At 43.5% G+C, this 19,970-nt stretch overlaps 1 protein-coding gene across 1 annotated transcript in view; it reads left to right on the top strand.

Annotated features, from left to right (window-relative positions):
* The first annotated feature begins 2,658 nt into the window (after window positions 1-2,658).
* LOC120559514 (cryptochrome-1-like) overlaps window positions 2,659-19,970 on the top strand; it is a 34,223-nt gene continuing 16,911 nt past the window's right edge. Inside the window, exons 1-5 of the mRNA XM_039801234.1 lie at window positions 2,659-2,819; window positions 4,286-4,449; window positions 17,484-17,592; window positions 18,697-18,839; window positions 19,618-19,802. Coding sequence (XP_039657168.1) covers window positions 4,292-4,449; window positions 17,484-17,592; window positions 18,697-18,839; window positions 19,618-19,802 — 595 coding nt within the window. The 5' untranslated portion in view covers window positions 2,659-2,819; window positions 4,286-4,291. The remainder of the gene's footprint in view (window positions 2,820-4,285; window positions 4,450-17,483; window positions 17,593-18,696; window positions 18,840-19,617; window positions 19,803-19,970) is intronic.

The raw sequence follows: 19,970 nt of genomic DNA, 5'->3' as shown, positions 1-19,970 counted from the left end.
ATTCACATTTAAAACAGATATTCTGATAGAACATTAGCCAAAAAGGGTCCGAGCATGGACGCAGGTTTGTTGCAAAATGCAACGTCCCGTTCTTTTCTTGCTAAACCCAACCCATCCGCTGTATACAGCATAGACATACACGCGGATAGCTCAAAATGTTTACAGATAACACGCAACTTGGCTTTAGAAAGTGGCGTGTATGTTTATGCGAAGTCACGTTGTTCCTAGTCTACATCCACGACGTTCCACTTCCGAGGGGTTCAGGTCCAAGGGTTCCGAGCAGGAGTGTCCGTGTATCCAGGTGTGCGTGTTCAGTCTGTAGTGAGGTCCAGTAGTAGCAAGTGGGAATGGTGGAAGGTAGGAGTGAAGTGGCAGCTGGAGTCAGGTTCCAAAAACTGTAGCACAAGAGAAAACAGGTCAGGACAGGCAAAAAAAAAAAACAGCAGCAAGACTAATGTGGTCATCTTGACTATGATCTAACGACAAGTGGCAGGTTGACCGGGGTATTTAAAGCTGAGGTGATTATGGTGAATGAGCTGCAGATGGAACCCTGACTCCAGCACACCAGGCTTCACTCCTGCAATTAACAGACCATGGGGAGAGGAGAGACAGAAAGCTAGCTGGCAGTAGCAGCAGTAGCAGGCCTAACAGAGTCGACTGTTCTCTGGGATCTGTTTTCATGCTAATCAAATGTGTCTCTACCTTGAAACAAGCTAGCGCAGACTGGTGATAGCGACATCTTGGGGAAACAGTCATGACCAGTCAAACCATGAACGCCCTGCTTGAGCTATGTACATAGACAGTCAACGAAATGGACAAATTGACGCTGTTGTTTTCAACGAAGACCAGTGAAGTCTCTTTCCCGGTGCTGGCTGAGCGTTACTGAGCAGCCTCCATCTGAGCTTGAAGACGTAGATGTGACGTGGCAACGTGTCTGAAAGTGTGAAGTCTTCTGGTAGCTGTGCCGAGAGAAATCTCAATCATTCCCAATCTTACAGAGACGGAGAGCGTAGGTATATGTAAGGAGATAACATAGGCACAGGCTAATTACTGATCACTAACATGCTAGTTAACATTAGTAATTACTGATCACTAACATGCTAGTTAACATTAGTAATTACTACTACTCATTTAAGTCTCCTCTATAAAATATAAGTTCAAGTCCAAGTTGAAAAATACTGAAACACCATTTAGCAAATTAGCACATATTTAATTAGACAATGCCTCAGTTATTTGTAAAATTAAACATAGGCTACACGTTCAGAATACTTGTAATACAAGAAATTATTGTCTTAATGTAAATAATCAAGTGGGGAAGTTTAATGGAGATATCTGTTGGTTAAAATAGTTTCCCTATTCACCTGTAGTGTCTCTTTAACACAGGCTGCAATGGGAAACTGGCTGCACTTATTTCAGTATTGTTCAATATTTTCCACCACTTTCTTAGGACTTTTTATGTTGTTGAGGAGACTTTTATGAGACTAGATCAGTTGAAAGAGTTTCTCAGAGAGAGAGAGAGAGAGAGAGAGAGAGAGAGAGAGAGAGAGAGAGAGAGAGAGAGAGACGGAAATAAATAAATGTGACATTTTGAAATAAAAGTCCGCTCAAGCATCATCAGAGCAGGGTTCCAAAGCATAGACTGTAAATATTAACAGTCCATGTTCCAAAGTCATTTTAGCCTGTGCTGAAAGCAACACTGGCGCTGTTGCCTTGGAAATGACATCCGGTCTCTGAATATGAAAAAACAGGCCTTTTTTCGTTTGCATTTTTGAGTGATTTTATTTTATTTTTGTTATATGAAATAGAAAATGAATATCAAAGCATATTTTTAAATATCTCGCACCCCCTTTTGACCATGAAAAGGAAAAAAACAAATGGTTATTTGATTTTTGTTTTAAAATACAAAATTTGAAATTGAAATACAAGGCGTTTTTGTTCCTTCCTGCCTTTCATGGTCAAAAGGGGATGAGAGATATTTAAAAATATTCAATTTCTATTTCATCTCGCCATTGTTTTTTAATACCTGTTTATGAAAGGAAAATTGAATGACCAAAAGATACACTGACACCCTACTTCCGTATTTCTTTCTATCAAGGAAACCAAACTTTTTAGTGTCCTTGGTTTCCATGCCTCGTAAACGTGATCCGGCATCGTGCACGTGACGGCGAACCGACCAACGGGAACGGCGGATTGAAAGCACGATCTAGTGCTGCGTTCTCAGACTGTGGGAAAGAACAATTCTGACTTTTCTAACGTCATATTACGGTTCATGTGGACTCTCACTCAGGCGGGGAAAAAAAAAACCATTCAAGTTTTTCTTTGACCTTCCAAATCTTCTCTAAGCCTTCTGGTTCTGTAATATCCCTGGATATCTGGAGAGAAAAAAAACACACCAAATGTAGGCACATTTCTTTAAATAAAACAAAATGGTTTACACAAATGGTTTTCATCATATTCCATCCTAAAAAAAATATAGCCTATAGGATACTTTTACACGTCTGTATTGTATTTGCAGTCATTTTCTACTGATAACGTCAGTAACTGCTCTGAAAGTGTGGCCGCTTTCAACAGGTGAGCACTCGGTTGTTTTTATTAAAACCGCTGCGCCCTGAATGCAGCACGTCAGTGAGCTCAGCGAGCGGGGCATGCGCAGTGAGTCAAACTGTTATGAAACAAAGTAGTGCCAGAATCACAAACAGGTATAAAGAAGAGGGATTTTCTGGCACGCGGCGCCTTCCATCTTACATCAACACAGAGGAAAGAAATGCTCTTTTCTTCGGGCTTGACATAAATATCATCTCCGGGGGAGCCAGTACACGGTAAGACGGGTCTTTTTTAGGCAGTTTTGACAGGCTTTGGCTTTAGGGGAAACCGGTGTGAACAGCGCCACCACCTAACGTTACATAAGGAGTATTCTAGTGACCCCGTTTTGATCTAGCTAAACGTTACAGAGATGCTGTTTCCTCTCTTGAACTTCTAGTAGTCCTATATATACGTCGAGACATGTTCAGCAGCTCTTTATTTGTATCGTTATTTTGTATTTATTCTGGCTGAAGTTTATATCAGGTGGGTGCAATAGCTGCTCCCCATTCAGAATAAACGCTGTGTGACCTAATTTCCACTTGCATAAGTCATTATGGCATCGCTGTGACTTCACACTTTGGTGAAACTGCCTTCTTCTTCTTTTTCTTCTTCTTTTTCTTTTCTTTAAACCCTTATGTTTTCTTCCCTTCGACCATTAACATTGTTGTCCAAAAGTGAAATTGAATTTGGATTTTTTTGTGCTTTTTTTCAGCATTTTTGGCTCTTGTTTTATGCATTTGACACTTTTTAAAACGTTTTGTCATTTTTGTCAACGTTTTGTTTCAAATTGATCGTCAATGAACATAATTTATATGACATTATACCACATTTTTGAGTTGAAAAGGGAGAAATGTTAAATTATTTTTGACTAATAGTTAAGATCAAAGGGTGTTGAGCGGATCAGAGACTGGTTTATGTCAAAAGTTTAGTCAAATTTTATGAAAATTGAAATAAAACACCCAAAATTCAATAATGTAATCATTAATTTTACCTGCAAAGAACGTTGTATGGGTTCCATACAACGGACATCCATGCATCCATGTTATATTTGGCCATTTTGGTTCAAAGAAACCCATATTTCTGATATAAATGGGTCAAATTTGACCCGAGAACAACACAAGGGTTAAGCATATATATATATATATATATATATATATATATATATATATATATATATATATATATATATATATATATATAAAGTTGTTGGGTCTTTGTAAATGATTGTGTAGTAACCCCTGTTATGATTAGACACTATAAATTGAATTGAATATATTAAGTTATCAATCTGATTAATTGTGAATCGGCAAAAAACAAAAAAATGTATTGTCATAATTCAAATGTAACACTTGTAAGACTCACACCTGTCCCTTTTCCATCCCACAAATATGTTCTATATGAGGTACTTGACTAGGCAGTCCGGTTCAGTTCAGTTCGTCACACATTTGTGTGTGTGTGTGTGTGTGTGTGTGTGTGTGTGTGTGTGTGTGTGTGTGTGTGTGTGTGTGTGTGTGTGTGTGTGTGTGTGTGTGTCATGAACACCTGTGTGAAGCTGGCCCCCCATGTCATCCAAAAATGATTAAAAACACTGCTATTCGTTTGTGCCGTAAATATTATTGTTTGTGCTGTTAAGGGTTTTAAGTAATTCAACTTTACATTTTTTGGCCTTCTTCTTCTCCCCGTCGTCACTCTCTTCTCTCAGAATCAAATGGCCCCAAATTCCATCCACTGGTTCCGAAAGGGCCTCCGTCTCCATGACAACCCGGCACTTCTGCAGGCGGTCAGAGGGGCAGGCACAGTGCGCTGTGTTTACTTCCTGGACCCTTGGTTCGCGGGCTCGTCCAACGTCGGGGTCAACAGGTGGAGGTAAGAGGATTTTAGTTTTTTGTTTCATCATTCGGACATTTTTGAAGATTGTTTTTTGCTTTTGGGTAGGCTAATACTGTAGTTGTTTAGAGACTAGAACGGCTTCGCTGTCTGAAAGCACCCGTAGTGGAGTTGTATCGTGGCGTGTTATGTGATCGCATCATCCTAAGGTATCACAAGGTAAACCTCATGGCTCACCAGATGATTTTAGTCCTATTTGCACGGAACTAGTACTACCTGGTACTAATTATGGTAAAATTAATTTAATTTTTTTTTAAGTTTTTTTAAATATACATTAATATAAAAAACTCCACTCAGTTTAATATGCAGCTCTGTCAGGCGCGGAGCTGTGGGCGGGCCTGGACGGGCCTGGGCCCGCCCACATTGACAGCTGGCCCGCCCAATCGGAAAATAAAAGTTTAGTGTGTTTGTGTTTTCATTCCACATTGACAGCTGTCCCGGTCCCGCCCGACCCTTCGCTAAGCCCCGCCCTCCCTAGTTACTGTTGCTACGCCTGACAAGCTTTCGTGCCTGGCACGTCTATTATAGTATGTATGCACCGGTTTTCATTGGTCAATGCAACATCAATGTAGCACTATTGCAATCGGGCGCGAACAACAGTATTGATTAGAATGAATCTGCCGATTTTGCCAAGAGCGAGGCGCGCCGTGCGCCTCTGACGCTCATTCATGAGTGGTGAAGATAGTTGTGGAAACTTTCCCAGCTGGTCAACAGTAGGCTACAGAAGTTAGCTAGCCATGGCACAAAAGCACATTTTGGATTTCTTTATAGATTAACCACAAGCTAAAAAGCGTAAAGGACCGGGAGCGAAAAACTCAGCAACTGTAATTGACTGGGGAAACGACACTGCTAGCAACAGACGAGCGGGAGCTAATCCTGTAAACCAAGCTAGCAGCACCAGGCTAGCCCGCAGAGCCAAGCTAGCAACACCAGGCTACGCAGAGCCAAGCTAGCAGCACCAGGGTAGCCAGCCGCATACGCTAGCAGCACCAGGGTAGCCGCGAGAGCCAAGCTAGCAGCACCAGGGTAGCCGCAGAGCCGCGTAAAAGCACCAGGCTAGCCGCAGAGCCAAGCTAGCAGCCGCAGGCTGCAGCCAGAGCTGCCAGCAGCACCAGGGTAGCCGCGAGGCCAGTGCGCAGCACCAGGGTGCTAGCCGCCAAGCTAGCAGCACCAGGGTAGCCGCGAGAGCCAAGCTAGCAGCACCAGGGTAGCCGCAGAGCCAAGCTTAGCAACACCAGGGTAGCCGCGAGAGCCAAGCTTGCAGCACCGGGTAGTAGCCAAGAGAGCTGCTAGCAACACCAGAGTGCAGCCGCGAAGCCGCAGCACCAGGGTAGCCGCAGAGCCAAGCTAGCAGCACCAGGGTAGCCGCAGAGCCAAGCTAGCAGCACCAGGGTAGCCGCAGAGCCAAGCTAGCAGCACCAGGGTAGCCGCAGAGCCAAGCTAGCAGCACCAGGGTAGCCGCAGAGCCAAGCTAGCAGCACCAGGGTAGCCGCAGAGCCAAGCTAGCAGCACCAGGGTAGCCGCAGAGGGAACGTCAGCTCAGTGCTGCCGGCCTCGGGTCACACTTTTCCTGGTACACATTTTGGAGATGAGGATTTATTTTTAGTGTTATGACTGCAACACAAGGTAATAATGCTGGTTTATTATTATTATGCTGCCGCCGTGCAGTAAATTGGCATGATTTATCAACTGTTCAGTAACAGTTCAACTGGAAGTTTATACGAATTATTGGAGATAATTGTGTTTTTTTTACACTGTGTAAAGCCTACTTAGTCTACGTATTGGAAAACCAGAATGAGGTCACACCGATTTTTTATTATTCTACCATATTGTTATAAAATTATTAGGCCCAGCTTAACACGCAGGCCCAATATCTTTATGCCTTTAATTTGCTATGGCTGTGCTACAAAAACTTAAGGCTGCATTTCTCTATTTCAGTGTTTGTGTCAGGACTGACTGGCTTCACTTTGATTTGATTTAATATAATTCAGTGATGTGTTACCCTTGTGTTTTGTGGCTCCGTTTTTGAGCTTGTAGTAGGCCTGTAGTACCATTGTCGTAGCGTGCCTATTTTCTTCTGTCTTGGATTTTGGACTTTAGCTATTCTTGTTTTTGTTTTTTCGCTTGTTGAGTGTGTACCTGTGTTCCAGTTTTATTACCGAAGCCTTAGTACTGTTTTGACACCACAAAGTGCCTTTGTTTTAATAAACAGAGATATTGTGTCTTCATCTTGACAGTAGGCTATGGGTATGAAAGAAATGTAACTTGGTTGAATAGCGATAACGGTCTATTATTTCCCGGTGTTTGGGGATCAGTAGCCCACGGCAGACTAATTACGGTCTTGGATAGGCTATATGAATTGAATCTCTATACAGTTCAATAAATTGTGATGGATGCAGTTTGGTGTGTGGTGGTTGACTTTGGCTGAAAACTTCACTCAATTTGTCAGCACCCACAATTCAAAATATGTTCCGCGGCTCAAGCACCGTTTATATCTCTCGCTCGTCTCTTTTCTTTCTCTCCTTTCTCCGTGAAATGAAGCTGCCTTCAGGTACATTAGGAAACGTTGTGTTCCATAAACGATCTGACGAAAAACTGTTACTGTGAAATATAAAGTCTACTTGTGCTACATTGGGGGGAGGGTTAAAGAACACAACAGGACGTCGCATGACTCGCACCACACTGCGGTGATTGCTTTTTTTTTTTTTTTTTTATCTGAACGCAGCTTCACGCTGAAGTGCAGAGCTCATTTAAGATGATGCTCTGACGTCCCGTGTCCGTGAAGGCAGCACAGCGCTGCGCCGAACAAAGCTGACAGAAGCACAGAAGTTATGATCCACTGTCTCGTCCAGTCGCAGTGCTGTAAACTGGCAGCTTTTAATGTTGCAGACCACTGATTTTTGCAAGTAGTTTAAAGTGTAAACATGTATTGTTATTATCTGAACGCCCTCTGAGGGGGTGGGGGGGGGAGGTACCGCCCTAGATTCAGGCCCACCTTGACTTAATCCAGGCCCACCCATCTGTCACGTTCTGCATCCGCCACTGAGCTCCGTTTATATTAAAATATATGTATTAGGGGGCAGGGCTGTAGTCAAGTCCACCTTTGTCGAGTCCAAGACCAGGACTAGTTGAGACCGAGTCAAGACCAAGTCCAAATAAAGTTTGAGTCCAAGTCAAGACGGAGTCCAAGACCAGGACTAGTCCAGACCGAGTACAAATGAGAGACAGTCAATACAGAGACAGAAAAAAAAAAAGAATCCTCTTTAAGACCACTCACTTACCTGTTTATATTGTACAGTATGTGATGAGAGAGACAGTATATCTTCTACTTTAAGATGATCAGTTTACTTTATTATTTGTAATAATCAAAAAGCAAGTGCAGAATAACACCCTACAGGATCAAATCAGGCCATCCCAGAGGAGCTGCTGGAAGCTGTGATTTCTACTTTATGAGTTGGCTCTGCTGAGAGAGAACCAGGGAACCAGAGCCCGACTACAGAGCTGCAGTGCCTCAACACACAACACGGTGTCAGCATTTCTCTGCTTCTGAGAGCGTTAATGTGTGGTGTCTGAGGATTTTGGAGAGAGACTTTTGCTCCGTGTCTGTCCAACGTTTGGATGCTTTAACATGAGTCAGAATTTGGACAAAGGTAATCCCTCATTCAGACTTGTTAAAGGGTATCTACCATTTTTTCTTTTAACCAATGTTTTTGTGTCTATGTGACTGATTAGAACAACAATCTTTGACATTGGTCCAGTATTAAGCGAGATCGCTGCTCAGATTATTATTCTAAGTGTCTGACAACAGAGATAGACCTTTAAAACCTCTTTGAGACCTTTCTGTTTAACCAGAAACGGCTCTGAGGTCACTAGCGCTAAACACCACCAGACTCCATTTAAAAAAGACATACTTTTAGCGTGTATAGAGACAGCATATTTCCACATGTAAATCTGTAAACTATGTGTTTATTTCAACCAAAACTAGAGTTGGAAAAGTGGAAAGATGAACCAAAACGGCTATTCATAGTTTTATTTTGTTTCTGTCGACTTTGAATGAAGTGTATTTTACGATGCTAAAATGACTGATTATATACATGGAGTCTGGTGGGTTTAGCGAACGCAATTTTGTGGATGTTTTTATGTTTAAAAAAAGGATTTGAAAGGTCGACCTCCTTAGAAATCCTTTCCATAATGTTGTCAGACACTTAGAATAATAATCTGAGTCTGTCAGCAGCAAAAACATAGAAAGAAATGTCCTATTTTCAGTGTATTACTTTATTTAAGAGGGGGGGGGGAAGACATGTAGGAAAACGTCACAGGTCGGACTCGAACCCCGGACCTTCTGCATCGAGGAATAAACCCCTACATATGTGCGCCCGCTCTACCAACTGTACCAACCGGCCACATATCACTTAAATTGTATGGCTGCAAAATGGGATTGTCAAGCAGACTGACCAACACATATATAATAATACATACTCGCCGTCTGTGTATCCATACAGTATTGCTACGGAAAATATCCCGATACTATGCTGTATCATTTCGATCCCCCCCCACTAGTTTAAGACTTTGTCCTGGATGGACCTGCTCAGCTGGCTTCACAGCCACACAGTGCGCTTATGTTTTAGCCTCTCTGCTCACATAAGCCCCGTCCCGAGGTCAGGTCAGCAGGTATACTTAGGACTTGGTGCCTGCATGAATAGGTTCCAGCAGGAGTCCAGATGGGGTCTTAATAGGTTATTAGAAGAGATGTACACGCTGCAGGGATACATGTTGTGTAAATAGGCTTTGTGCGTGTGTGTTGTAAGATAAAGATCGGGCCAGTCTTTTAAGAGACTGCATGTGAGAGCAGAGTCTGTTGAGATTCTTAAAAAAAATGTGTATATGTGTATGTACACATGTACGTGTGTGTGTGTGTGTGTATATATATATATATATATATATATATATATATATATATATATATATATATATATATATATATATATATATATATAATTACAGTATATTGTGCAGCATTCTTCAGAATTTGTATGCAACAATTTATGATGCAAATGTCTTTATCTGTGTAAAGGAAATAATTGTTCTCCTGTATTCTTCAAAACTTTCTGCCTATTCAAAATATCACACGTTTCGGGATGGTTCTTTTTAGGAATCGCACAACATCTACCACGACAAATCTGTCGGCGAATGAGAGCTTGTTAAAGCCAGAAGCTCCAGAAGTTCAAATCTACATGAATCTATCTTTTGTTTTTCACGCTCCTGTTGTGTTCTTTAACCCCCCCACACACACACACACACACACACAAACACAAACAAATGTGTGACGAACTGAACTGAACCGGACTGCCTAGTGGAAACACGACTTGTGTAAAACGTTCCATCTGCTCTGCAGGGGAGAAGAGTCAATATCACTCCAATATTCATTGCTCGCTGGCCCGTTTGTTCTCTGAGCTGCTATTTGTACACCCCCGGCAGAGGAACCGGCAGTATGGAAGTCATTGACCTGCTGATATCAAGCTGATCGTTACATTAAAAATGCATTAAACAGATCGGCGGCGGCAGGAAAACACATTAGTCACGCACAGGCCTGTCCCCCAATGTCCACAGACTTGAAAACCTCATTTGTTCTTCAGCGGTGAGGCAAATGCACTTGTCATTTGGTCTTTATGTAGTAAAGGTGACTTCCTGAAGCTAACTGCCAGCATGTCAGCTGGTGTTCTGTCGGATGGCTCCTCAGGCAGGCAGCATCACCAACAGGATGCAACGTCCCAATAAGTCGGCGTGTTCCTTTAAATACACTATCGCCCTTTGGATGACTAAACTGATATTCCGGAGAGTCTTCGTGAGTGTTAAAGACCAAAATATAACATGGGGGTGGTGTTGGCGCAGTGAATATGACACATGCCTTTGGTGTGGGAGACGTGGGTTTGAATCCCACTGCAATACATCAACCAGTGTGTCCCTGAGCAAGACACTTAACCCCTAGTTGCTCCAGAGGCGCTCAACCTCTGACTGTAAGTCGCTTTGGATAAAAGCGTCCGCTAAATGACATGTAATGTAATGTAATGGAAGTGAAGTTAGAGATTCGGGCGTGTCCACATCCAGGTAGCAATGTGGAGGGGGAAGGAGGGGGAGCCCGTTTTGGCCTGCTGGAGAAGCCGCTACAGGGCGCAGAGATGTCCCCTGCCCCCCCGCTGCTGTACTGCACATGTGTGGGGGCACACGCACAGAGATATCCCCATTTATAAACCGATGGAAGTCTGCACAGCATGAGTTTTTTTTTTATTTTTTTTTATTGGACTCCCAGGTGGGACAGGAGGGTTGAGGTGGTTTAACCTCCTCAAGGCAATTTGAAGTGATTCAGTAGCGATGATTCATATTCATTGTGCAATAATTATGGCATTTAGTTTGGCGAATGTGTGCTGTTCATGTTGGTTTCTCACTCTTCTGATTTCACATTTTCAATTGAATGGGGCAGGAAATTGCTGAATGGGTCCCACTTATCTGGGCTAAGGCAGTGACGTAAAACAAGCGCACTGCTTTCAGACTCCATGGCGACAATTACCCTTTTAATTTGGGAAGCTAAAACAGCTGCATTAAGGGTTACAAGAACATGCACAGAGGTTAAATTAGGACTAGGGATGCACCGAATATTCGGCCACCGGAAATTTTATCACCGTAACAATACGGCCGAAAATGTTGTGATGACGCAAACAGAAACCGCGACCTGCACGTGTGTCAGTACCCGATCCGTTCCACCTGCAAAGCGTCTCCTAGGCAACGAGGTTGAGACGGGCCACGGAGTGAAAACAATGAAAAGTGCTCTTAGAGTCTGTCAGCACACGTTTCACTGAGATCTATTCGGATCCTCTGCACTTCATCGCGACTGGACTTGATCCGCGTTATAAAGACCATTACTTGGACTAGCACGAGAAATGATCCAGGCCGCGATGGATGAGGAGAACCCGCGTGGAGACGGAGACGGAGCAGCGCCCAGCGCAGGAGGAGATCAGAGCGCAGAAACAAAGACTGGTCTCTCTGCACCAGATGAGGGGCATGCACCCTCGTTGTCTGATATGTTCAGTGAAACCCTGCAAGAAAGTGCCTCAAATAATAATAGTAATAATAATAATAACATAGGTAAGCTATTCTGTTCTTAGGCTACTGTATACTGTATGTGACTATCAGATTGTAGCCATATTTCTGCTAGATATTTTTTTAATTAAACTTTAATATTAATTTATACAATTGCAATGCCTTGATTTTAGTAAAGTTAGTACACAGTCATAGCCATAAATGCAATGGTACTAATAATTGGCATAATTTCTTTCGTGTTTCGGTTTCGGGTTTTCGGTCTTGGTTCGGTCATTTCCGTTTTCGGTTTCAGCCAAGAATTTTCATTTCGGTGCATCCCTAATTAGGACCAATCCAACGGAATCGAGGCCAATGATCTCTGCACACACACATATTTTGATGTCCCTCGGCTATGCACACCAAGACAATTGCATTTTGAAATTCATTTTGAAAGTCGACAACGGAGACTCAGAGCGAGGCACTAAAACTCGTCCCGACACGTGCAGGTGTGACCCTCATCTAATTAGGGGTGTTATTGTTTCCCCATCTAGAGGAGCATGTGAGAGTAGTCTGTGCAAGAGATGTAGGTAAGTGTGTCAGTGCATGAAACATGTGAGCGGTTATGTGACCGTGACCTACTTAGGGGAAGGCTTCCTCGTTACGCAGCGGATACCCGCTGGGAATGAATGCAGTTAAAGAGAAAACCCAGACGTTCAGTACATCTGCTCCCAAAGACAACAAGTCGTCATTCATGTGCTGAATTCTGCCAGGCCTGAGGGTTACAGGTGTCTTACCTCTCATTCCCCCTGCTCTGGCGTTTCCCCCTCTCGTTCCCCCTGCTCTGGCGTTTCCCCTTCTCATTCCCCCTGCTCTGGCGTTTCCCCTTCTCATTCCCCCTGCTCTGGCGTTTCCCCCTCTCGTTCCCCCTGCTCTGGCGTTTCCCTTCTCATTCCCCCTGCTCTGGCGTTTCCCCCTCTCGTTCCCCCTGCTCTGGCGTTTCCCCTTCTCATTCCCCCTGCTCTGGCGTTTCCCCCTCTCGTTCCCCCTGCTCTGGCGTTTCCCCCTCTCGTTCCCCTCCCCTCCTCGCATTCCTTCCTCTCCCCGTTCCCCTCACGTTTCTCCCACCTGCGCCCCTTTCCTTTCCTCTCCTCCCTGCGTTTCCCCTCTCCTTCCCCTCTCGTTCCCCTCTCGCCCCTCGCTCGGCGCTCTCCCCCCTGCCTCCCTCCCGTTTCCTCCCTCTCGTTCCTCTGCTTCCCGTTTATTTCCCCCGCCTCGTTTCCCTTCGTTCCCCTGCTCTCTGCGTTTTCCCTTTCATTCTGCGCTCCGTTTCCCCTTTCTCGTTGTTTTCTCTTCCTTTGAATTTGAGCGGAAGAACTCGAATATATATATATTGATATCGTGATATTAGACTAGATATCCTTTTAGATTTTGGATATTGTATATTGATCAAAAGAGAATGTCCTTTTTTTCCTCCACTCGGGTTGCACACTACCCCTTCAGTTCGGTGCCTTGCTCAAGAGCACCTCAGCAGTGCCCAGGAGTTGAACTGGCTCTGGATCTCTCCAGCTACCAGTCCACACTAGTCCAGTAGATGTACTTGTCATTTTGGTTAGCAGTTGCCAGGTTAATGATTTAGATAGATGGATAGATAGTACAATGAAATTAATGGCAGCATTGAGTAAAAAAGATAAAATATATATATGTATACACACATACACTAGCACATTCTCACCCAAGCACATCTCGCACATACACATTCATTCCATGTTCTCAAATAGCTAGAAAACAGTAGACACAGCAGTTATTGCACAGAGTCCGATTGCACTGAGCGTGCACTGTGTGGATGTTGTTATGTCTGGATGTGTGGATGTTGTTATGTCTGGATGTGTGGATGTTGTTATGTCTGGATGTGTGGATGTTGTTATGTCTGTATGTGTGGATGTTGTTATGTCTGTATGTGTGGATGTGTGTATGTTTTTATGTCTGTATGTGTGGATGTGTGGATGTTTTTATGTCTGTATGTGTGGATGTTTTTATATTTTTATGTGTGTATGTGTGGATGTTTTTATGTGTGTATGTGTGGATGTTTTTATATCTGTATGTGTGGATGTGTGGATGTTTTTATATCTGTATGTCTGGATGTGTGGATGTTTTTATGTCTATGTGTGGATGTGTGTATATTTTTATGTCTGTATGTGTGGATGTGTGTATGATTTCTTAAGGGAGGTAAAGCAAAAACACCCACAAAGTAGGGCTGGGCGATAAATCGATTTTATCGATTAACTCAAATGTGTAGTTAACGTGGATTTGTTGAAATGAAAAATCGATTTTCTCCTTAACATCCGCCGACGCTCCCGTAGTTCCGAACGGGCTCATCCCTCCCCCCGCACGTTTGCCATAGAGATACACAAACAACATGGCAGCGACAGGGACTAACATTAATTATTTTCTTAACCAGTCGTTTCATTACTTACTTTTCTGTAATCTCCGCCGAAATGACCGGCCGCTTGCGGTGCTCTGTCCCCGGCTGAGAGTCACCTATTCTGGGATAACTGAACCACCAGCTACAGCTGACCTGAAGGAGCACCATGCGGGGCACCAGAGCCGGTGTTGAGGAACTCTGTTGCGGCTCAACAGATCTACTAAATGCTGCTGATACGACCGAGCTGTGACGGAGGTCTGTAGCGGCTTAAACAACTAACAATCGCCGCTCTGTAGCACGGAGCTCCGCTTCCACGTTTGTTTTTATCACTACGAAGGAGCTTGCTACAGGTATGCTACATTCAAGAGACCATGTGATGTTAATGTACGTTACTCAGCAACAGGTGAAAATAGGGGCAAGGTTGCGCAATAACGTTAAAATGATTTGAACTTTCAGCGAGGAACGAGAAGTGAATTACCTGTATGTGTGAAAACAGCTTTATCTCACGCATCCGTTTTGTAGTTGAATATATAAGCCCCCAAAGAAAAACTCAAACCAATTTATATTTCCACAAAATTGGCATGAATAATCATAATGGTATACATGCCCCGTGTGTGTGCGTGTGTGTATGAGTCAAAACAAAATAAAACTTGTTTTGAACATTTTCTTTGTCCTCTGCAGATTGATTTTAAGTAGAGGGAGAAAAAAATCAATTTAAATCTTAAATCGGATTTTTTTTTTTTTTTAAATCAGGGATTTTATTTTTAGGCCATATCGCCCAGCCCTACCACAAAGCAAAGTAATTCGTAATTTGACTCACAAAGGTTTTCCAACACAGCAGCGTAAAACCAATTTGCTTGTTTATGAAGGTTTCCTGCTTTTCATTCACACCCTACGGTTCAGTTATTGTTCTCTCTTTACTCCTGCTGGGAGAGAATAGGCTCGTTCGAGATGAGCCAGATCTGCGCAGAATCCATCACCAGCGATCGGCGCCCAATGCATGCCGGTTAGATTTGTGTGCGACTTGATCCCGACTTGCTCTGACGTCATGCACACGTGGGCAACGATAATCTCACGAGACCAAGGCGGCCGCAGTTCTGAGACGCAGGTAGCGCAGTTGCTTTTCACCGACTGCAAGAGCCAGGCGGACGCAGGCGGACCCAGTGCATGCTGGGAAACGCAGGCCTCTCAGCTGATCGAACAGCTGATTGGTTCAGAATCGACTCAACATGATGTTTTATATAAACTTTTTATTTATTTTGAATTTTGAATTTGCAACAATAGAAGGAAAAAGGTTAAAGGAATGGCAATTCAGTGTGTTTTCAACCCTTTGTCAAAGAGAGAGCGCCATCTAGTGGGCTCAGAAAAAAAGAGAAAATGGTTCACCAAGCTTCATTTGGCCATCACTACCAACTGGAGCTTTGCCTCTGAGGTTTTAAGCCCCCACCGTCGACTTCATGGCATCGCTGCGACCGTCGACTTCAAGGCACCTAACCCTAGTGCCTGCCATGCAGCGCTGCCTGGAAGACGACGTTGGGGGGCTTAAAACGCCAAACGCCGCCTCTGAGCGAGCCCTCCAATATCCTGTTTTTAAAATCTTCCGTGCTAATAAAATAATCTAGTTTTAAGGTGACTTTGTAGCTCACCTCAAGATGACGGAGCAAAGACTCTAAAAGCACCTGTTGACCAAACGCGGTACGGGTTCGAGGAATGACGTACAGAATCTGTCAGTGTGTCCGAAAGTTGCAGCTACCGATAGTTTTAGGCGTCACTTTGTCTGTGGTCCGTCAGGTTTTGCTAATTACCAGGACTGCGGCTCAGTCTAGATGGGTGGTGCTAGACCTCTGGTTATAAAGTGGTACCTGTTACCAGGCATCTTATGGAAGCACACGTGCTGCATTTTGTATAAGTCACTGAGCTGTAATGACACAGAGGTGTAACGTTACTAACTTTTGCTTACGTGCTTTACTGTGTATAACAGATACTGTTGCATACATCTCACACGTGTACTACTTCGTACCATGCTCCAGTTTTGTGTAACGGTTCCAACCCTGATCCTTGAGGGATTGTCTTTCATCCTTCTGTACGCTTTTGAGGATGGAACAACAATAAAAAACTGATTTGATCACTTGATTTCAATCTGTGGAAACCATGGTATCAGGTCTCTTGTAATTAAATAACCAGCCAGTGTGTGTGTGGCCGATATAACTGTACTTAATGATGAATTGAAATTTCCAACAGTCAACTAAAGGTGTGTGCGCGCACACACACAGACACACACACACACACACACACACACACACACACACACACACACACACACACACACACACACACATGGATGTAATATTGGCCAGAAGTCTTTCTAACTTGCAGGACAGGATGCTGCTGCCCTTACTCCTTTCATTGACTTATTAATAACGAGACATTGCGTCATGATAGAGAAGGACAAAAAGTTAGAATCTTAAAGTGCCCATATTATGAAAAAATCACTTTTTCTGGGATTTGGGGTGTTCTTTTGTGTCTCTGGTGCTTCCACACACAGACAAACTTTGAAAAAAATCCATCCATGCTGTTTTGAGTGAGATACGGTTTCTGAATGTGTCCTGCCTTCAGTCTCCTAGTGAGCTGTTCAAAATCGGCTCGGACTGTGACGTCACAGTCCGAAATGAGCTGGCTAACCACAACCGTTAGCTCGTTAGCATGCTAACAGTTAGCATTAACATGCTAACGCTAATGCTAACGCTAGCATGCTACGTCGTTCTCAATAGCAAAGCACTGCTACAACACACACAAGTTCACCATAATCTACAAAAGAATTACTTACATGTGCGCCCTCATTTATTAAGTCTCCCAGCTAATCCTGCCTTGTAACTGACCAAAGTTGGAAAAACAGGCTTTCTTTTACTGTCTCTAGAGTTAGCTAGCTGACATGATCTACATCTGAGCTACTGAGCATGTGCGAGTGCAATCAAAGATGGTACAGAAGAAGAAGATGAAAAGAGGTCTCACTCTGTAGCTAAAACAGAAACCAGGTGAAAAGAGGATCTGCAGCAGTGAGAGAGAGCTGTGCAGTACAACAATAATATGGTGTTTTTTGAAAATTAAACCATGTTAACCTATTCTGGTACAATCTTAAAATACAGTTATGAACCTGAAAATGAGCATAATATGGGCGCTTTAAGTATCTGCTTCCCCTCTGCATTTGTCTTTGTTGAGCCACTCACTAAGTGTCATCATTTGTCTTCTTCAATCAAATATCACGATATCTTTGACCATATACATCGATGGCGATATTGCGTCGAAATTGAAGGGTTGACTGTTGGTGCTTTCACAAAATATTACCACAATGAGAGTTTTGATAATCATCAGTAATTTCAGCGCCCCTGCAAAGGCAGGACCAAAAAGTTGCTCAAATACATTTTGTGATGATGTAACAAAAGTCGCCAAAAAAGCCCCGTAGATCAGTAATACATATGCTGTTCTCCACCCCCTCTCTGTCTTCCCTCTTCAGGTTTCTCCTTCAGTGCTTAGAGGATCTGGACGCTAACCTCCGGAAGCTCAACTCTCGCCTTTTTGTCATCCGGGGCCAACCGGCCAACGTGTTCCCGCGGCTATTTAAGGTCAGCGTCGGCACCCAGCTCTGATAATCCCATTTCAACATGTCTCATTGCCTCAAGCCAAAGAGTTGCTGCTTCCTCTCCAGTCCAGTTCTCTCAGTTGCAAAACCAATTTACCCTTGATATGAAAGAGATTCTACAATTGTACAAGGTGCTAACAAGGCACCGGTGCCTAAACGACCGGTATCTACCGGAATGAATAGCAACGCGGATTTCGGTGCCTCATTCCGGTGCCTCTTAAATGTCCGCGTTGCTCTCTGGTGATCCGAAACGGACGTTAGAGGCAACGGAAGCATCACTCCATGTGACGCTAGTTAATACTTAATACCACTACACTCGGCAGCAGGTAACGTTAGCCTACCGTTAGCTAGCAGCTGGGTTAAACACGGTTAAAATGCTGACCGCTAACGTTAAACGGTGTGACTGTAGTGCCACTGAATGTCACTGTAGAGGATTCCAACAGAGGGAGGTCCAACAGTCTGCAGCTGCATTTGTCAGGAGAACAAGTTGAATCATCACACTTGAAGCTCGCCTCACCAAGCTTGTGGTGCATTCAAAGTTATTGTGGAATACCCTTTACCCACATGTAAATCTATATATATATATATATATATATATATATATATATATATATATATATTTATTTATTTATATTGTTTTAGCAAACCAAAGAAGTCCAACCTATACCCAAGCCTATCCGAGGTTTCTTCCCAAGAGGGAGTTTTTCCTCGCCACTGTCGCACTGCTTGCTCTTGAGGGAATTACTGGAATTGTTGGAATTGTTGGGGCTTTGTAAATTATAGAGTGTGGTCTAGACCTACTCTATCTGTAAAGTGTCTCGAGATAACTTATGTTATGATTTGATACTATAAATAAAATTGAATTGAATTGAATAGTTGGTACCACTAGATTCCTTAGCTCTTCTAGTTTCTTATGATAGAGACTAAGATCGATTCTTGGATTTTAGGAATCAATTTTGGATCATTCAATTGGAAAATGTATTTTTTTCTTTAATACATCATTGCTCATTGAATATTGACTGTTGGTAAGATATAGCCGCATTTGGGACGTTTTGGTGGGCAAACTGTCTCTATCTGTATGTCTCAGGAGTGGAAGATCTCTCGGCTGACCTTTGAGTATGACTCCGAGCCTTTTGGGAAGGAGAGAGACGCTGCCATCAAGAAGCTGGCCATGGAGGCGGGGGTGGAGGTCAATGTCAAAACGTCGCACACCCTCTACGACCTGGACAAGTGAGGAAAATACAAACATACAGGATGTGGGATGGTTTTAGCGATGACATTTTTTTTCACTATACATGGGTGACTGATTGGATTTGTACTGTGATGACATTTGTTGTGATTCTAGAAGTATTGTGATGCCATAGTAATGGCAGGGTCCCCGCGGGTCCTTAAAGTCTTGAAACGTGTTAAATAAAATTTGGGATTTTTAAGGTCTGAAAATGTCTTGAAATCTGGAATTTACGACAAAGAGGTCTTCAATTTCATGTAGGACCGAGTCCGACTCGTCATCCATTTTTTATTTTTTTATTTTTTTTCAACCACAATTTGACCAGCGCACCATCTGGGGGCAGCACTTAGATCTATGTGGGTGCAAACTGCATCATTCCATAGTTGACTGACAAGTAGGTGACTGACGAATGCCCCCGAAACCCCTTCTCAATGCTATTTGGCAGCCACAATTACCCATAATTTACAGAAATGTCTTGGGGGGCTGTCCTCCATGTCTTTTTCAAACTGCTATGAGGGACCAGAATTTAGAAATTACCTGAAGTACCTTAAAGGCTGATAGTTTATACATATACAGTCAACCATGTCAGCGTTGTAAGGCAAATCAGCACTTGGTATGAAAGTTGTCGTGTCCCTGTGACCGGAAAAGAAAGAACCGTTTTTAAAAATCGTCACAAAAACATTGCAATACATATTTTTCCCCACCCCTAGTATGTTGCTGTGCAGCCTAAGATTTATTCGATGTGGAATTTGAGCAGGCTCTGTCTCCACCCATCCCCAGGATCATAGAGCTGAATGGCGGGCAGCCTCCTCTCACCTACAAGCGTTTCCAGACTCTGATCAGTCGGCTGGATCCTCCCGAGATGCCCGTGGAGACTCTGTCGGACGCCCTGATGGCCGGCTGCGTCACCCCCATCTCTGAGGACCACGGAGACAAGTACGGGGTCCCGTCGCTGGAGGAGCTGGGTGAGAAAAACAAACGCACATCTCTGCACATAGACCTGGACAGACTTTACGAGCCTTTGGGTGCGTAGGCAGCAGGAGGAGAACACCTAAACCACACGTGTCAAACTCAAGGCCCGCTCGCCAAATCCGGCCCCTCACAAATTTTTTATCCAGCCGCGTATCAATTTA

Source organism: Perca fluviatilis, chromosome 5 (genome assembly GCF_010015445.1).
Source record: "Perca fluviatilis chromosome 5, GENO_Pfluv_1.0, whole genome shotgun sequence".
NCBI lineage: Eukaryota > Metazoa > Chordata > Actinopteri > Perciformes > Percidae > Perca > Perca fluviatilis.
Note: the sequence above shows the minus strand (reverse complement) of the source record. Positions and strands in the feature narration are given on the sequence as shown.